This window comes from Chiloscyllium plagiosum, chromosome 21, assembly GCF_004010195.1.
Source record: "Chiloscyllium plagiosum isolate BGI_BamShark_2017 chromosome 21, ASM401019v2, whole genome shotgun sequence".
Lineage (NCBI taxonomy): Eukaryota > Metazoa > Chordata > Chondrichthyes > Orectolobiformes > Hemiscylliidae > Chiloscyllium > Chiloscyllium plagiosum.
The window spans coordinates 36,999,163-37,018,312 of NC_057730.1; the positions used below are offsets into that span (position 1 = coordinate 36,999,163).

The window sequence follows — 19,150 nt, forward strand, 5'->3', positions numbered from 1 at the left end:
TTGAACCCGGGTCTCTGGCGCTGTGAGGCAGCAGTGCTAACCACTGTGCCACCATGCCGCTCTATAATGGTTTATGCTTTCTATTTTGCTGTGTTTGCAGGTGTAATTCTGTCTCTGTAATCTCTGATGTTGCTGGGGTAATGACGGCTAATCCCAAAGGAAACAAAGCAATAAAGGTGAGGTTTTTGTCTTGTTTGCTATAGTTTAATGGCTCAGTACGTTTTTGTTCTTTCTCAGGACCCTGCTGGGAGAGCCGTAAAATGGAAAGTTTTAACAATTAAAAAATATTTTTGACTGTAATTCTATTTCTAAGTATTTCAGTAAGCCACAATGGATTTTCATAATGCTCCCCGCACCTCCAACATAGTAGAGCTGTAAGTCTCTAAGCTACCAATGTAACCTGCTATCATGCATTAAGTTGCATATTGTTTTAGACATGAGTGTGTTCTCAATTAGACTCAATAAGGTATTCCTCTACCCCCTATAAATCCTGGGCCTAGTCAAAGGGGGAGGATGAAGGCAGCAATCAACCCTAAACAGAAGGTGGTAACATTTGGCATTGCAGCACATGGCATATGATGTTCTCATACCTAATCATCATGTAGGGGTGTTGTTGAAAAGCATTGGTGGGTTGCTGTAGTATGTGTTGTTATGGAGCTTCACAATCTTTTATTGTTATTTGGGAATGAGATGGAATTAAAAGAAGGAATGATGTAAGCTTTATGTTTGATTTATACTTCTGTATTCTTGTTTAGAAGGGGAAAGGACACCGTTTTAGTTTCATTAATGAATTTTAGATTTTTTACTTGCATTTTTAATGAATGTTTCCAGCTTTGTTGTCAAGCTGGGGTTTTACAGTTCAAAGTAATAAAAAGAAGGGGAAATTAGGCTATTTTATAGTGACTAGGTATCCAGTGACACAGAAGGAGACAGACGCATTTAGAATGTCAGTGAGTTAGTCTGCCCAGGGGTGCTCCACTATGGAGGCTGGCCAGAAAGTTGTAGGAAGCTGAGCGTATGGCAAACCATGGGTTTTGCTATGAAGGTGATTAGAAGTCAGTAGGAAGAAAGCTCTAAAAACCATTAGTAGGACGGCACAGTGGCTCACTGGTTAGCACTGCTGCCTCACAGCGCCAGGACCCTGGGTTCGATTCCAGCCGAGGGTGACTGTCTATGTGGAGTTTGCACATTCTCCCCATGTTTACATGGGTTTCCTCCCACAATCCAGAGATGTGCAGGTTAGGTGGATTGGCCATGATAAATTGCCCATAATGTTCAGGAATGTGTAGGTTAGGTGCATTAGTCAGGGGTAAATGTAGAGTAATAGGGGAATGGGTCTTGGTGAGATATTCTTTGGAGGGTCAGTGTGGACTTGCTGGGCCAAAAGCTGTTTCCACACTGTAAGGATTCAATTATACTGTGATTCTATGATTACATCTGTGCCAATTGATCTAGAAGCTTTAGCATGGTTGGGGAGGGTGAGATTTAAGTGTCTGTAACATTGTTGGGGTAAATTAGTTATGTAGTGTAACATAGCTCTTGCTTTGGTTCTCTGTAATGAAGTTTTGTTATTCTGTTTAAAGTACCTTGGAAGCCTCCTTTGAATATGTTCAGTAACTGACCACAACTATAAACCAAATGAAAGAAATAAAGTTTTGGTCAATCAAGCCAGGTCTCACTCTGGGATTAGACTTATTTGGTATTACCATCAGTAACGATTATAACTTGCAGATGATGCACTCTGCAACCCTTGTGTACTGGTGGTGATGCTGGTGATGTTTTTAGGCGCTGACTGAGCAGAGTTCTTTAGTGGGAAGAAGTGGGGTTTCTTAAAAAATACAGTGCTTGAGAGTGCTAGTAAGCAGAGGGCAAGGGAATGAAAGACAATGACTTGAAAGTATTTTCTGATTACAGGTTAAGAAGGAGGCCGGTGAAAATGCCTTGACCCTCAGTGACCAGGAGCTGGTCTCCATGACAGTCCGAGAGCTGAACCAACATCTGCGAGGCCTAAGCAAGGAAGAGATTATTCAGCTGAAGCAGCGTAGGCGGACATTGAAGAACCGGGGTTACGCAGCCAGCTGCCGGGTCAAACGCGTGACACAAAAGGAGGAGCTGCAGCGACAGAGGGCTGACCTTCAGCAGGAGGTGGCAAAGCTGTCCAGAGAGAATGCCAACATGAGACTGGAACTAGACGGTCTGCGGTGCAAGTACGAGGCCCTCCAGAACTATGCCCGGACTATGGCCAAGGGCCCCACTCCAACCACCAGCGTCATCACCATTGTCAAGTCATCTGACTCTTAGAGCCACTTCCCTCTTCCTGGTCTTCCATTGGAACTTTCAGTTGAAGGGTTGGGCAAGGGCATTGATGGGTGATTGAACCAAGATGCGTAGTTGAAGCTAAGAAAGACATAAGGCACAGGCTAATTGAATTGATCTGAATGACCTGCTCTTATGTGAGGGAATGCTCTTAATCAGTTCGCCTTCTTGAGATCATATACAATGGCGTGATGTTCACCACTGAACTAGGGCCTTTCCTGAACATTATAAAGCTGGGACTGCAAGACAAAGCCCTCAAGCTTGCAAAAACCTGCAAACCTGAAACTAAAAAAAAAATTCTGGGGTGGGTGAAAAAGTGTCTTGAAGCCAGCCCTAGACCTAAATCAAAGGGTTAATTTGCCTGAAAGCTGAAAAGAAAGACCTCCATAACTGGAATCTGTGCACTGTTAAGAGTCTGGATGTATGATGAGACCAGAACCAGATCAACCATGATCATATTGAATGGTGGAACAGGCTCGAAGAGCAGGAATAGGCTATACAGCCCTATGTTCCAATGTAACTTATCATGGCTGATTCTCATGGTCTCAACAACTGTTCAAGTAATTGAATGGGAAGGTAATCCACACCCAGTAAAGACTTAGGAGCATATCTTTTGAAAACTTCTGTGTGGCTTTCAAACATTTTACTTGTTTCTGTCCTGTGATTTTATGAAACAAAATGTGGAGCAATGCGTACAATTGTCCTTTGGCAAGCTGCATAAAACAAAAAGATATATTTTTTATTTAGCACTGAATTCGAGTGAATATGATCCTTTGCAAACTTGCATGAAGATTGACTGACTGTGTTGGACAGGGTCGCCACTTTGAATGAGTGTGTCCTGAGGATGTTGCCCCAGGATCGAATCTGAGCATGTGAGAAGCTTGGAAGGCTTTTCCTGAAAATGGTAGCTTTCACATTCTCAGTAGTGTTAGGAGAATTAGAAGAGGGAAGGGGAACAAAGACACATTTTGGAAACCGACCACATTATTTGCACTGAGAGCTGCCATGGCATGGGTAGTTGAGCTAGTTTTATAAAAGGAAACAATTCCAATTAAAGTTCTTCAGTTTCCTCAGCACCAGTGACCCTAACGGGAAGAGTGTCCTTGTAATGAAGTGCCAATATTCCATGAGCTATCACAAGTACATAACATATTAATTCTGACCATGTATGCAAAATTAATCTTGTTTTCCCATCGTATCCTCATCCCAAAAGCACAAAGTCAACAGAAACTTTAGCTCATCAGCACATTTTACCAAAATGGTAGCCTAAATCCTCAAGTCTCCATGAAGTAAACTAACTACATGCTGTGTGTATTTTCTGTTCATTACTTCATCTCGGACTAATTCGGCTACATCCATTATGTTAGTCAAACTATTGTTTGGTTAATGCGGATTGATTCATTGCTACTAGATGGGCTTGGTTATGATCAGGGCACATCCATCCCATGTGCAGCTTACGTTTCTTTTATGTTTTGCCCTAACAGCAACTTACAATGCATTTAACATCATAGAATATTGCCAGGGGTTTCAGAAGAGGATTATATTAAAAGAAATATGCCAACAATTAAGTATTATTTTCCAGTGGAGCAGTAATGTAGGCCACGGAGCAGTAAATTTGTACACAGCAAACTTCTACTATTTACAATGGGAGTGATGTTGGTTGAGGAATAAATATGAGGCAAGGGTACTGGGAAGAACTGGCACACTCTTCTTTGAATTAGTGCTAGGGGAACTTCTTTCTAAGCAGCCACTATTGCCTTTGGCTAAATGGCTAGTGTGCAATACCGAATTATGCTAACAGTGCAGGTGAATTCCTGTTGCAGCTGTGGGAGACTTATGACTTGCCATCTTACCCTGATCCTGAGAGCAGGAGGTACCACTAACAAAACCTGCTGAGGAGAATGGCTCCAGATGAAACATCAGCAGAGCAGAGTTCATAGAATGGAGCGTCTCTCTATGCTACTTATCTATGCTACTTAACTCTGTGATCTGCCTGTGTTGCTCGCAACACAAAGCTTTTCACATGTGACAATAAATTCAATTCAATTCCATTCAATATATCTAACAAGAAACAGCACAGCACAGGAACAGGCCCTTCAGGCCCATCGAGACACGTAGTCTTTCTAAACTAAAAACCTTTTGCATCTAGTCCCTGCCCATTCATGTATCAGTCAAGGTGCCTCTTAAACATCGCTATTGTGTCTGCCTTCACCACCTCTTCTGGCAGCTCATTCCAGGCAATTACCACCCTCTGTGGGGGGAAAAAACTTGCCTCATGCATCTCCTTTAATCTTACTCCATTTACCTTCAACCTACGTCTCCTAATAATTGACACTGCTTCCCTGGTGAAAAAGACTCTCACTATCCATTATTCATGCTTCTCATAATTTTGTAAACTACTTTTAGGTTGTCCCTCTGACATTCAAGTGGGGTAAAAAAAAACAAGTTTGTCTAGTCTCTCCTCATAGCTAATACCCTCCAAACCAGCCAACATCCTGGTAGACTGTTTCTGTACCTCTCCAAAGCCTCAACATCCTTCTGGTAGTGTGGCGAGCAGAACTGTTTGCAATGTTCCAAATGTAGCCTTACTCAAGTTCTGTGCAGCTGCAACATGACTTGCCAATTTGTATACTTTATGCCCCGACCGACGAAAGTAAGCTTGTCCCATGCCTTCCTGACCCCCCTATCCACTTGTGTTGCTACTTTTAGGGAACAGTGGAGTTGTATGCAAGATCCCTCTGTGTATTAATGCTTCTAAGGGTTCTGCCACTCACTTAAATGTCCCTGCTGCATTAGACCTCCCAAAATGCATCACCTCACATTTGTCTAGATTAAAGTCCATCTGCTGTTTCTCTGCCCAAGTCTTCAGCCTGTATATATCCAACTGTATCTACTGGCAAACCTCTTCATTATCCACAGCTCCACCAAGCTTCGTGTCATCTGCAAACTTGCTAATCCAACTACCTTCATTCTCCTTCAAATCATTACAAACCACAGATGTCCCAGCACTGGTCCCTGCAGAACACCACTGGTCACAGATCTCCTTACACCACTACTCTCTGTCTTCAATGACCAAGCCGGATCTCCAACCATCTTACCAGGTCACTGCTGATCCCATGTGACTTCACTTACTGTATCAGCCTGCCATGAGGGACCTTGCCAAAGGCCTTGCTGGACAACATCCATCGCCTGGCCTTCATCAATCATCTTTGTCACTTCATCAAAAAACTTGATAAAGTTTGTGAGACTTAACGTTCCGCACACAAAGCCACACTGCTTATTGCTAGCAAGTCCATTTTTTTTTCCAAATATGAATAAATGTCCCTAAGAAACCTTTCCAATAATTTCCCTACCACTGACATATGGCTTAGCGTCCTGTAATGTCCCACATTATCCCTGTTCTCCTTCTTAAACAAAGGAACAATGTTGGCTATTCTCCAGTCCTCTGGGACTAAAGAGAATACAAAAATTTCATTAAGGCTCCAGTAATTTATTTCCCCACCTCTCTCAGTAATCTGGGATAGATCGAATCTGGTCCTGGGGAGTTGTCCACCTTAATGGCTTTCAAACATCCAACACCACCTTTATTTTATATCAACACACCCCTCTCTAAATTCACCACACGCTGTGTCCCTTTCCTTTGTGAATACCGCTGCAAAGTATTTATTAAGAATCTCACTCACTTACTCCAGTTCGGTGTATAAATTCTCTCCTTTGCCCTTGAATGGACCTACCCTTTTCCATATATACAGATAAAATGCCTTGGGGAATTTCATTAATCCTGTTTCCAAGGTTATTTCATGGGCCTTTTAGCCCTGCTAACTCATTGTTTAAGTTCTTTAGTGTTTTGTTTGTATTTTTGGAGAGCTGTCTTCAGTTTCCTAATCGTTATGCATGCCTCCTTTTTTTTGACTAGCTCACAATTTCTGTTGTCATCCAAGGTTCTACACTCTTGCCATCCTTATTCTTCATTTTCACAAGAACGTGTTGGTCCTAATCAACTGGCCCTAAAAGATTCCCACATGTTAGATGTAATTTATCCTCAAACAGTTGCTCCAATCTTCAGTCCCCAGCTCCTGACCAATATTGTGGCAGTTAGTCTTTCCTCAATTTAGTACATTCACCTAAGAACTATTCATACCCTATTCATAAGTAAATTAAAACATATGGAATTATATTTACTGTTCCTGAAATGTTCCCCTTTTACATGAAATTTCAATGACCTGGCCAGATTCCCAAGTACTAGGTCTAATATGGCCCCTTTCCCAGTTAGACAATTTACATGTTGCATGAAGAAAACCTCCTAGAATTGCCCCTCGAATTCCACCAACTCCCATCCCATCCCCACCCCCACCCCCACCCCACAGCCCCAACACCACCACCATCCACCCTAAGCCCCTGGTACTAAGGGAGTCCCGAGTCCAAGTCAATATTGGGGAAAGTAAAATCACCCACCACGAAAACCCTGTTGTTTTTGCATTTTTTCCACAATCTGTCCATATATCTGTTCCTCTATCTCCCACTGGTTGTAGTGTGTCCTGTACTGAAGCGATTGTAGCCTTTTGATTGCTGAGCTTTACCCATATAGTCTTGCTGGATTGGCTCTCTAACATGTCCTCCCTCCATCAACTGTAATATTCTCCCTTATCACATAACTCCTCTACCTCTTTTACATCCTTTCCCATCACATTTTAAACATATAAATCCTGGATTTAAGCTGCCAAACATGTCCCTTTCTCAACCAAGTCTGTGTAAGAACTACAGCATCATGGATAGATACATCAATCCAAACTCTAAATTCACTTGCCTTACCTGTTATACTCACATTAAAACAAATACATTTCAGACTGCCAGTCCTGCCATGTTCAGTAACCTCTCCCTGTCTCTTCTTCCTCTTTAACCTTACTGGCCTTAATCTCACACTCCTCAATCGTTTCACTTATTGACCTACTGCTCTGATTCCCCCCTCTCTGACACATCAGTTTAAACCCTCTGAGTGGCAGGAGCAAACCTCCCTGCTGCCAGCATATTGGTGCCCCTTCAGTTTAGGCGCAACTGGTCCTTCTTGTCCAGGTCCCACCTGTCCTGGAAAACATCCTAATGATCCATATACCTGAAGCCTTCCCTCCTCCACCAGCTCTTTAGCCAGGTATTTAACAGTATTCTCAATCTATTGCTAACCTCACTATTATGTGGTGCAGATAGTAATCTAGAGATTACAGCCTTAAAGGTCCTGCTTCTCAATTTACTACATAATCACCTGAACTCCTTTGCAGGTTCTCTTTACTCTTCCTACCTATGTCATTAATACCAATATGGAACACACCTCTGGCTGCTCACCCTCCCTTAAGAGAATGTCTTGCGCCTGCTTAGAGACATCCTTGACCCTGGCACCAGGGAGGAATTACACCATCTAGCAGCCTCTTTTGCGGTCACAGAAGGGCCTTTTTGTGCCCCAACTGTACAGTCCCCTATTACTACTGTTCTACTGCACTTTGATCCTCTCTGCTGCACAACACAGCCAGCTGTGGTTCTGCTTGAAAGGTCAGACAGGGCCTTGGTTTTAACATTTCATGCGTCACGATTGCTTTAGAGATTGATCGCTTTTAAAAACGTCAAATCCCCGTGATGCTAATGGAAAGAGAATCACTGGACAAGATTTCACTCTCAAACTTTTACTGCAAAAAGCTAACTAAAATCAATATAAATTTAAACATTTATTACTCGGGTGAAGGATATTTAAAATAAAAAGGTAAATTCACTTTTAAAAAGTCAATATGACCAAGAGATGCCTCAGGTAGTTACATGCACTTACTGCCTTCTCAAATTTGAGATCACAAACAATCTCTCAATTTTTCCTACTCTGCTTTTGTTATGTAGGATCTCAACCTTCCCACTCAATCATTTCGATCATTAAATCTTATTAGTGAGCAACTGTTTAACATCGGAACACTGTTCACAGTAACGAGGTAAGTATCTACAAATCCTCTCTCTCAAGGGTACAGCTATTCAGAGATCATTTTAACCAACCATCTCATCCTGTTCTCATTCTGATGTAAACACTCAATTCACTCACAATTGCCCCCTGAGTGGTACTACAAGCCTCCCTGCATTGGTGACCCTCTAGTTTAGTTGCAACTTATCCTCCTTGTACAAGTCCCACTTACCTTGGGGGATCTGGAATAATATTGTCTTTTTGTTGTCGAAGAGCTCCCCTTGCTCCCCTCACACATATTCTGTATTCTAAACTGCTGACCAGACAGTGGGCTCAAACCCAGGCAATTGGTTTTCTATTAACTTTTTGCTTCAATTTTCATCCCTACTGTAGCTTCAGCTCACATGGACATTCTTGGAACTTATTGATGTCATAACCAACCATCTCTCTTTCAGCAAATTTCATTATGGTCTTGAAGAGGTCATTATTTTCTTTATGTGCAAAGGTTTTTCCCAGAACACACGTCATGAAAGATAGTATCTCTAAGGTTGCCTCTAAACTGCAGTGGTATGCAGGTATTCAATAAACAGGGAACAAACAGAGCACACAAGTAAGATTCGTTTCAGGATGTGTATATGCTCAGCTCATCTTAAGGAACTGCTCAGTGCAACAAGACAACTGCAACCAGATGTTGAGTATAACATTGCCTCTAACAACGCAAGCTTAGATTGTGTACTCAAGTCTCTGAATGGAACTCCAAACCACACCGCTGTGACTCAGAGAAGAGAGAACTACCCACTGAGGCAGAAATAAACACTTTGACTGTTTTGGGGAGGTGGAAGGTAGGAGTGTTTGCAAATTAGGCATTCCAAAATGGAAAATAAAGATGGCCATCTCGTGTATATCTAAATATCAATGTGAAAGGTGTGGGAGCAGTTTGCAAAGAGTTCTCATTTCTATTACTGGAATAGAAACTGGGTGTGTAGGTTTGTAATGTGAATTGCTCTATAGGAGCCTCAGTCAAGGGCAAATTTTAGCCATTCTGTTAGAACAGAACCTGTGGGTTTGGTTTGGTTTGGTTCCAGTGACTCGCATAATATGCTCTGGTGTGACACCCTGTGGTTTACTTTTTAACGAAGTCACTTTGAAGGATTTTGATTGATTAAAGTTTCTGTGAGTATCCCTCAACAACAGTTTGGACTTCAGCACCTAGTTCATATCCCACCTAGTTAGAAAAAAGTTCCAACTGTGCAGTATAAAGAGAAATTTTTGCCTTTAGGGGAAAACCAATGATGGAGAAAGGAACAATATGTTAACAGAAGCAAGATGAAGAATGGTGGGAGGAGACTTAGACCATGAGATGGAGGAGCAGAAGTAGACCATTTGGCCTGTCAAGTCTGCATTACCATTCAATTAGATCATGGCTGATTTGGTAATCCTCAACTCTACTATACTTCCTATTTTAACTCTTGATTCCCTTACTAAATAAACATCTATCCATCTCAGCCTTGGATATACTTAATGACGCAGGCTCGACAGCCCTCTGTGGTAAGGAATTCCACAGATTCACTACCTTCAGAGGACATTCCTGCTCATCTCTGTCTTAAAAGGGCTATCCCTAACTTGTGAGATGATGCCTTCTTCTGAGATTTTCCAACAAAGGGAAACTACATGCCCACAGCCATTCTGTCAAGTTCCCTTAGAATTTTGAATGTTGCAATAAGTTTGCTGCTCATTCTTCTAACCTCCAACCTACACAAACTCTCCCCATATGACAATCCATCCATATATGGTATTAACCTGGTAAAACTTCTCCAGACCTCCTCTAATGCCAGGATATTTTTAAGACTATAAGACACAGGAGCAGAAATTAGGCTATTCAGCCCATCGAGTCTACTCTGCCATTCAATCATGCCTGATAAGTCCTCAACCCCATTCTCCCCATAACCCTTGATCCTCTTTGATAAGGGGCCCAAAACCGTTCAGTTTTCCAATTGTGGTCTGACTTCTGCCTTTGTATAATTTTATACACCTTCCTATTTTTTAAACTTTATTTCCTTTGAAACAAAGACCAACAGCCCTTTTGTCTTTCTCATGATCTGCTGAACTTGGATGCTAGCTTTTTGTAACTCATGCACAAGGACTCCCCAGTCCTCTGTGCTGCAGCTTTCTGTAGTTCTTCCCCATTTCAATAATATTCATCTCTTTTATTCTTCTTGCTAAAGTACATAAGCTCATATTTTCCCACTTTATATTCCATCTTCCTTAACTTGTCTATATCCCTCTGTAGACTTCTTATGTCATCCTTACTGTTGCCTTCTGACCTATTTTTGTATTATCCACAAATATGGCATTAGTACATTCATCTCTAACATCCAAGTCATAGAGTTACAGATGTGTACAGCATGGAAAGAGACCCTTTGGTCCAACTCGTCCAAGCCGGCCACATTTCCTAAATTAATCTAGTCCAGCATTCGGCTTATATCCCTAAACTCTTCTTATTCATATACACATCCAGATGCCTTTTAAATGTTGTAATTTTACCAGCCTCCACCACTTCCTCTGGAAGCTCATTCCATACACCCACCACTCTCTGCATAAAAAAGGTCCTTGTTGTCCCTTTTAACTTTTTCCACTCTCATCTTAAAACTATACCCTCTGGTTTTGGTCTGCCCTACCCTGGGGAAAAGACTTTGGCTATTCACCCTATCTTTGCCCCTCATGATTTTGTAAGCTTCTATAAGGTCAACCTTCAGCCCCCAAAGCTCTAGACGAAAACAACCCCAGACTATTCAGCCTCTTTCCCAGATTATTCAAACCCTCCAACCCTGGTAACATCCTTGTAAATCTTTTCTGAACCCTTTCAAATTTCAGGGATACCAGAACTGAAAGTATCCTAACCAATGTCTTATACAGCTGCAACATAACCTCCCAATTCCTATACTCAATGCACTGACCAATAAAGGAAAGCATACCAAACACCGCTTTCACAGTCCTATCTACCTTTGACTCCACTTTCACCGAACTATGAACTTGCACTCCAAGGTCTCTTTGTTCAGCAAAATGCCACAGGTACCATGAAGTGTGTAAGTCCTGCCTTAATTTGCCTTTCCAAAATGCAGTATCTCACATTTATCTAAATTAAACTCCATCTGCTACTCCTTTGCCCATTGACCCATTTGATCAACACCCTGTTGTACTTTGAGATAACCTTCTTTGCTGTCCACTACACCAATTTTGGTGTCATCTGCAAACTTACTTATCATACCACCTCTGTTCACATACAAATCATTCATATAAATGACAAAAAGCAGTGGACCCAGCATCAATTCTTGTGGCACACCGCTGGTTACAGATATCCAGTCTGAAAAACAATCCTCCACTATCTTCAAGCCAGTTCTGTATCCAAATGGCCACTTCTCACTGTATTCCATGTAATCTAACCTTGCTAACTAGCCCACCATGAGGAACCTTGTTGAAAGCCTTACTAAAGTCCATATAGATCACGACCACCGCTCTGCCCTCATCAAAAAACTCAAGTTAGTGAGCCACCATTTCCCAGCCACAAAGCCATGTTCTCTATCTGTAATCAATCCTTGCCTTTCCAAATACATGACCTCTATTGAGAACAATTGTAGCTCCAGCACTGATCCCTGTGGGTGTCCACAAGTCACAGTCTGCCAGTCTGATAATGCTCCCTTTTTGTCAGGTCTGTCTCATATTAGTTAGTAATACTATTAGTTAGTAATATATGAGCATCAGCATAGAACAGATGGTCTGTTTCCGTTTTGAAATGTTGCACTCTAACAAAGTAACTGGTACAGACTGCAGGGAAACCACAGCTCTGGTCTAAGCCCTCAGTGAAGCAATAATTTGCAGCGACGGTCACTTTTCGGTACAGGACTCCATGACCTTCATAAGAAATACAGGAACAATTACAGCTCAAGGAGTCCAAGAAGTGTGTGCGAACTACATTCTCAACTTTGCTGCCTCGATTGGATTGCAACCTGTAACTCACCCATTCGAATACACTATATTGTTCTTCTAAACTCTTAACTACATTCCAGTTTGTAACTTATTCCTGAATATCCATTATTTATCTATAAATTCCTTGAGATCCTCTATTAATGGTTGGCATGCAGCACATGGTTGCAGTGTAACCCTTTAGTGAACAGTGCCCCTTTCCAAACACCCTGCATCAGGCTAATATTTATTGAAGCAGCTGCTAAGAGATGAGAGTTGTTCTTCTCAAAATAACAGACCTGTCACTGGAAATCAAATCAAATAACAGATAGTGTGACATGGCACTTCTCAATCCCGCTACCTTCACTTTAAAAAGTGCGTAGAGAGCACTTATACTCTGCTCTAACTTGATCAATTGTAAGAAGAATCACTGGAGCAAAAGGGAGAAGAAAGCGAGAGAGTTTATTTGGTGAGAGATGAGTATTAATTCAAGTTTTGTATTTTCTCTCCTCCTCCTCCTGCAAGTGACATATCAGTCATGTAGCAGGATATGGTAATTGACTGATTTAATTCACACAGGTGTACAGAGTCTAGGATGCGAGCTGTGGAACTCCCTCCATAAACCTTTCTGTCTCTTTATCTCATTTTCCTCTAAGGCACTGCTTAAAACCTAACAATAACATCTTATGTGGTTCAGTGTCATCATTTGGTGATGCTCCTGTGAAGTGCCTTGCAATTAAGTAAAAGGTGCTATATAAATACAAATATTTGTTCTTGTTGAATGTAACTTCAAATTCCAACATTGCAGCTTCAGAATTTGACTTTGAAAATCTACAACTGATGTCCTTTAGGAATGGAAACATGTGATCTGGCCTACATGTCAGTCATGTTGTACACCAACATGGTTGACTCTTTAGATTACTTACAGTGTGGAAACAGGCCCTTGGGCCCAACAAGTCCACACCGACCATCCAAAGAGCAACCCACCCAGACCCATTCCCTCTACATTTACCCCTTCACCTAACACTACAGGCAATTTAGCATAGCCAATTCACCTAACCTGCATGATTTGTTTTGGAGAAACCCACGCAGACACGGGGAGAATGTGCAAACTCCACACAGACAGTTGCCTGAGGCGGGAGTTGAACCCAGGTCTCTGGTGTTGTGAGGCAGCAGTGCTAGCCACTGTGCCACCGTGCCGCCCATAAATTACCTCTGAAGTGTCTAAGTTATTTCAAAAGAGCTACAAGGAAGATATTGCATTTCTGTACCACCTTTCATGACATTAGGACATCCTAAAGGGATTTGCAACCATTGGATGACTCTTAAAGTCTAATCACTGTTAAAGGAAAGAAAAACGTATTTGGACTGAAACAATTTAGTTAGAAAGCTCACCACTTTCTCAAGACATTTAGGAATGGCAATAAACTTTAGGTTTGTCAGTGATGCCCATATTGAGAATACATTTTTAAACAGGGCTTGAAGCACTTGTAACCTTGTGCCTTTTCTGATCAGACAGGGTTACTGCTGACACTACTATCTCTGCCTTTGGACAATCAGTCGAGGACTGAGTGTTATCTGCTCCATTTGTGTAGTCCATATGTTGATATTTAGTTTCAATGGTCATCATGGCAACAAAGCTAACCACTTACTGATTTCACTATCAGCTTGCACTTACAGAGCATACTTCACAAGAGGCAATTTTAACATTTTGGTACATGAACTATTAGGACAGGTGACCAAGTGCTTCAGCAAAAAGGAGGAGCAAGAGATGGAGAGCAGAAATGTTTGGGGAGGGAACCATAGAGCTTAGAACCTCATTTAAAACATAGATAATGTTGATTTTAATGTGCTATGATAGAGACACAGTAAACTGGGAAAATCAACAAGATCAGTGAGATTATTCAGAAAAAGAACCAATATAATACGATCAAGTTCATATGCCAAAGGAGTAAGAGCTCTATTTACCAAATTAATGTTACAGATGACAAAAGAAGGAGCACCACAATGTAAAAAGTAAAAGATAAAGCATACTAAAATGCTGTAAAGAGCACACAGCCTGGTAAATGGCAAAGGTGCAATGTAGTAAAGGCTGGTAAAGCCAATAGTAAGAGTTACAAAAAGGATGCATGTAAAGAAACTTACAAAATGTCAAAATCACAAAGGCTTTTTTTTCCACTATATCAGGGAAAAGAGGGTGGTCCAGAACAATGTGAGCCATTTGTTAACTGATAATTCTGACACTTTCACTGAAATAAGGAAATGGAGCACATGCTGAATAACTAAGATGAGTATTCACGTAGAGAAAGTGGTCAGTCTGCTGAAAAACCAGGGAAACCAATAATGAAACAGGACAGGGTCTTAGCAAAATTAACATAACTAAATAAACATAGATGTGTCAGACCAAAGGGCCTTTTTCTGTGCTGTAGATCCTTCTGACTCTATAAAAGAATGACAGTAATGAAGAAAAGAATGATAGCAAAGAATAACAAATCCCCAAGAAGAGATGATTTCTGTTCCAGGCTTTAAAATGTGAGAATACTAGAGTGATAGAGTTAGGGAATTTGAAAACTACTCTTGATTTGGGAACTGTTCCTTTAGGTTAGAAAATATAACATTTTATTCCACTGTTTAAGAAAGTTGAAAAATCACACAACACCAGGGTTATAGTCCAACAGGTTTAATTGGAAGCACTAGCTTTCGGAGCGCTAGTCCTTCATTAGGTGGACAACCACCTGATGAAGGAGCAGTGCTCTGAAAGCTAGTGCTTCCAATTAAACCTGTTGGACTATAACCTGGTGTTGTGTGATTTTTAACTTTGTACACCTCAGTCCAACACCAGCATCTGCAAATCTTAAGAAAGGTGAGAAAGGGAAACTGGGGAATTATAGATGAATCAGTTAACATCTATTACCAGGAAATTACTAAAGTCTGTCATTAAAAATAGGGTGACTGAACAAATTGAAAAGTTTTTAGACAAACCAGGATGGATTTGTGCAGGAAATGCTCAGCAGCCCTGATTGAAAAATGTTTTGAAGAGATGCCCAAAGAAGTGGATAGGTGAATGTCTGTAGATGTTACTTATATGGACTGTCTCTCATAAGGTCAGGTCCTGAAATTGAACACAAATTATTGACCTGCTCAGGAAATTGGCCAATCAGCTAATTTGCCATAAATGGGCAGGTAGTGTCATTGGCAGGATGATGAGTGGTGATCCACAAGGAACTGTTTTGAGATCATGACTTTAATGACAAAAATTTTGTTTTTCTTTATGGGATGTGTGTGTAACTAATAAGGCTAGTTTTGTTGACCATCCCTGATTGCCCTTCAGTTTAGTGACTTTGCTCAGTCACTTCAGAGGACTGTTATGATCCAATTTCATTGCTATGGACCTGGAAACACAGAAAATAGTTGCAGCTATAGGCCATTTGATTCTTTGAGGGGACCCTGCCATTATAATGATCACGGCAGATCATCTGTTTCAACATTACAATCATACTATATCCATAACCCTTGACACCTTTAGCATCTAGAGTGCTAACTCTTTCTTTCTTATTTTTATATATTATATATATACATTCAGTGGTACAGGGAGTTATTCAAGAAGGGGAGAAAAGAGAAATGTAGTTGTAATTGGGGATAGAATGGTCAGGGGAATAGACACTGTCCTCTGTGGGCAAGATCAAAAGTCACAAAGGCTGTGTTGCCTGCTTGGTACTCAGGTTCAGGATATCTCATCTAGGCCGCAGAGGAACTTGAAGTGGGAGCGGGACGATCCATTTGTTGTGATCCACATAGGTAACGAGAAAATATGTAGAAAGAGGTTCTGCAGAGGGAATACAAGCAGCCAGGGGCTAAATAAAAAATATTGGAACCAAAAAGGTGGTAATTGCTGGATAACTACCTAAGCCACAAGGTAATTGGCACAGCGTCAACAATATTAAAGAGGTAAACATGTGGCTGAAAGATTGATGTGGAAGAATTGGGTTTGAATCATGGGACATTGGCACCAGTACTGGGAAAGGAGGGAGCTGTCCCAATGGAACAGGCTCTACTTGAACCATGCTGGGACTAGAGCACTAGAAATCACATAACTAGGGCTGTCAATAGTGCTTTAAACTAAATATTGGGGATTGGGGGTCAGTTTTCTAATTGAGAAGCAGTGTTCAAAAAATACAAGAGCAGCCAGTGAATTTGCCCTCAAAAATTCAATCTACCTCAGGAGTGATGAATGTTTTCATTACATTAACATCCCATATTAGGGAAGGAGATCAATACTGCCAGACTACTCCAGTACACTTGCTTCTGAATTAAAAGGTCAGAGGTTCAAGATCCTTTCACAAGACATCAGATGATCACTAGCACATGATCTCATGAGTGAGCCACACACTGTTGGACTTGCTGTTTTTCAGTTGACATTGTAAACCTAAAGGTGCAGCTGACCAGCCTGCCTTGTCTGTGGATGTGAAAGATTTCTCAGCACAACCTGAAAGAAGAGCAAAGGGTGTCCTTTCTGACGCTGGTTAGTGATAATCTCAGCCATTCTGAATGTAAAACAAAACTTGTCATTATCACATTACTGTTGCAGACTGACTGATGCCTTTCCTAATTTATGAAAGTAACTACGTAAAAACAACACTTAAGTCCAGGATGTTCTGAAGGCTGTAAGGAGGTGCTGGAAATTGGACCTTTTCAGTCCAGACTTGCATTGCAGGGCTGACCACAGCAGATCAGCTCCACTTCCTCGCTTGCTGCTGTTCTGTATCAATGGGTGAACAGCATGTCAACACTTGATCTTACCTCATGTCAATACTTGCATTTCCAGCAGATGTCACCGCGTATCCTGTCCTGTATCAGTGAGCGGGTTTAAACCTAGGAATCGGAACTCCAGTGAGTCTTTGCTTTTTTTAAAAACCCAGCGATGTCATTGAAAATTATAATCTCGGGCCTCAAATTGCCTACCGGGTCTCAATTTGAACATATACTCCCGTCGACAAACCTTGGGACTGAAGCACTGTTCAACTTGAGGGTGGGGAAAAACTTGAGGCCCGAAAACTGTTCACAAAATACAGCCGCGATGTAGCTGAAACCGCGCAGATCAATGCCGCTGCACCCATGCTGGCATTTTAATGAAGGACATTGACAAAAGTACCTTCGTCTTAACGTAATTCCTTCGTCAATTTCTGCTTATTCTATCAGAATTAGTGGCTGAAATGAACACACAACTCTACTCGACAGCACCACTCAGTGGTGTAGCCATCTCGACTCAGAAAAGCTCAAGCATCCCACTGAAATACTGACTGCAGGTAGTTTAGAGAACCCCTACAGTGTGGAGACAGGCCATTTGGTCCCAACAAATCCACACCGACCCTCCGACGAGTAACCCACCCAGACCCATTCCCCTACCCTATTTATTACTCTACATTTACCCGTTAGTAATGCACCCCTACACATTGATGAATTTAATTTATTGTCACCGTGTGCTGAGGTACAGCAAAAAGTTTTGTCTTGCTACCAATACAGGCAGGTCACATTGTTAAGTAGCAGATATAAGTAAATAATAGGTAAACAGCGGCAAAATTTTACTCTAGTGATGGAGAGGGATAAGTGTGCACTGCAGAGCAAGAGTTATGGCTGGGGGCAGGGAAATTATGATGCGGTGAGGCATGACTTAGGATGCATGGCTTGGAAAAGTAGGCTTCAAGGCAAGGGCGTAATTGATATGTGGAGCTTGTTCAAGGAGCAACTATTGAGTGTCCTTGATAAGTATGTACCTGTCAGGCAGGGAGGAAAGGGTCGTGTGAGGGAGCCGTGGTTTAATAAGGAATTGGAATCCCTTGTTAAATGGAAGAGGGCGGCCTATCTCAAGATGAGACGTGAAGGTTCAATTGGGGCGACTGAGAGCTATAGGGTAGCCAGGAAGGACCTGAAGAGAAAGCTAAGAGCAGCAAGGAGGGGACATGAAAAGTCCTTAGTTGGTAGGATTAGGGAAAACCCTAAGGCTTTCTATAGGTATGACAGGAATAAAAGAATGACTAGGGTAGGAATAGGTCCAGTCAAGGATAGTAGGGGGAAGTTGCGTGTGGAGGCGGAAGAGATTGGGGAGACACTGAATGAATACTTTTCGCCAGTATTCACCCAGGAACAGGACATTGTTGCCGATGTGAATACTGAGTCACAATTAAGTAGAATGGATGACTTTGAGGTATGTAGAGAAGAGGTGTTGGAAACCCTGGAAAAGGTGAAAATAGATAAGTCCCCTGGGCCTGATGGCATTTATCCTAGGATTCTCTGGGAAGCAAGGGAGGAGATTGCAGAGCCATTGGCCTTGATTTTTATGTCCTCTTTGTCGACAGGAGTAGTGCCAGAAGACTGGAGGATAGCAAATGTGATTCCCTTGTTCAAAAAGGGGAGTAGGGATAACCCTAGTAACTATAGGCCGGTGAGTCTCACTTCTGTTGTGGGCAAAGTCTTAGAGAGAATTGTAAGGGATAGGATTTATGAACATCTGGATAGGAATAATGTGATCAAGGATAGTCAGCATGGTTTTGTGAAGGGCAGGTCGTGCCTCACAAACCTTATTGAATTCTTTGAAAAGGTGACGAAGGAGGTTGATGAGGGGAAAGCGGTAGATGTGGTATATATGGATTTTAGTAAGGCGTTTGATAAGGTTCCCCATGGTAGACCACTGCAAAAAATACGGAGGTATGGCATGGAGGGTGAGTTGGAAGTTTGGATTAGGAATTGGCTGGCTGGAAGAAGACAGAGGGTAGTAGTTGATGGCAAAGGTTCATCTTGGAGAGCCGTCACTAGCGGTGTTCCGCAAGGATCTGTTTTGGGACCATTGCTGTTTGTCATTTTTATAAATGACCTGGAAGAGGGGCTAGAAGGTTGGGTGAGCAAGTTTGCGGATGATACGAAAGTCGAAGGAGTTGT

The 19,150-nt window shown here is 41.7% G+C and overlaps 3 protein-coding genes across 7 annotated transcripts in view; 2 read left to right on the plus strand and 1 right to left on the minus strand.

Annotated features, from left to right (window-relative positions):
* The window catches only part of mafk (v-maf avian musculoaponeurotic fibrosarcoma oncogene homolog K), an 18,493-nt gene extending 15,423 nt beyond the window's left edge, over positions 1 to 3,070 (plus strand). For all 4 annotated transcript variants that reach the window (XM_043711835.1, XM_043711836.1, XM_043711838.1 and 1 more), the window contains 2 exons: positions 101 to 176; positions 1,915 to 3,070. In XM_043711835.1, the coding sequence (XP_043567770.1) occupies positions 101 to 176; positions 1,915 to 2,301 (463 nt within the window). In that variant the 3' untranslated portion in view covers positions 2,302 to 3,070. The remainder of the gene's footprint in view (positions 1 to 100; positions 177 to 1,914) is intronic.
* The window catches only part of mettl4 (methyltransferase 4, N6-adenosine), a 52,150-nt gene extending 34,545 nt beyond the window's left edge, over positions 1 to 17,605 (minus strand). Inside the window, exons 1-2 of the mRNA XM_043711832.1 lie at positions 17,367 to 17,605; positions 17,015 to 17,086 (exon numbers count right to left, since the gene is read on the minus strand). The gene's annotated coding sequence lies outside the window, so the exon portion shown is untranslated. The remainder of the gene's footprint in view (positions 1 to 17,014; positions 17,087 to 17,366) is intronic.
* The window catches only part of gaa2 (alpha glucosidase 2), an 84,615-nt gene continuing 82,059 nt past the window's right edge, over positions 16,595 to 19,150 (plus strand). The window contains exon 1 of one of the 2 annotated variants that reach the window (XM_043711829.1): positions 16,595 to 16,736. The gene's annotated coding sequence lies outside the window, so the exon portion shown is untranslated. Of the gene's footprint in view, positions 16,737 to 17,079; positions 17,105 to 19,150 lie in introns of those variants that run through there. The other variant, XM_043711830.1, reaches the window with a different exon arrangement.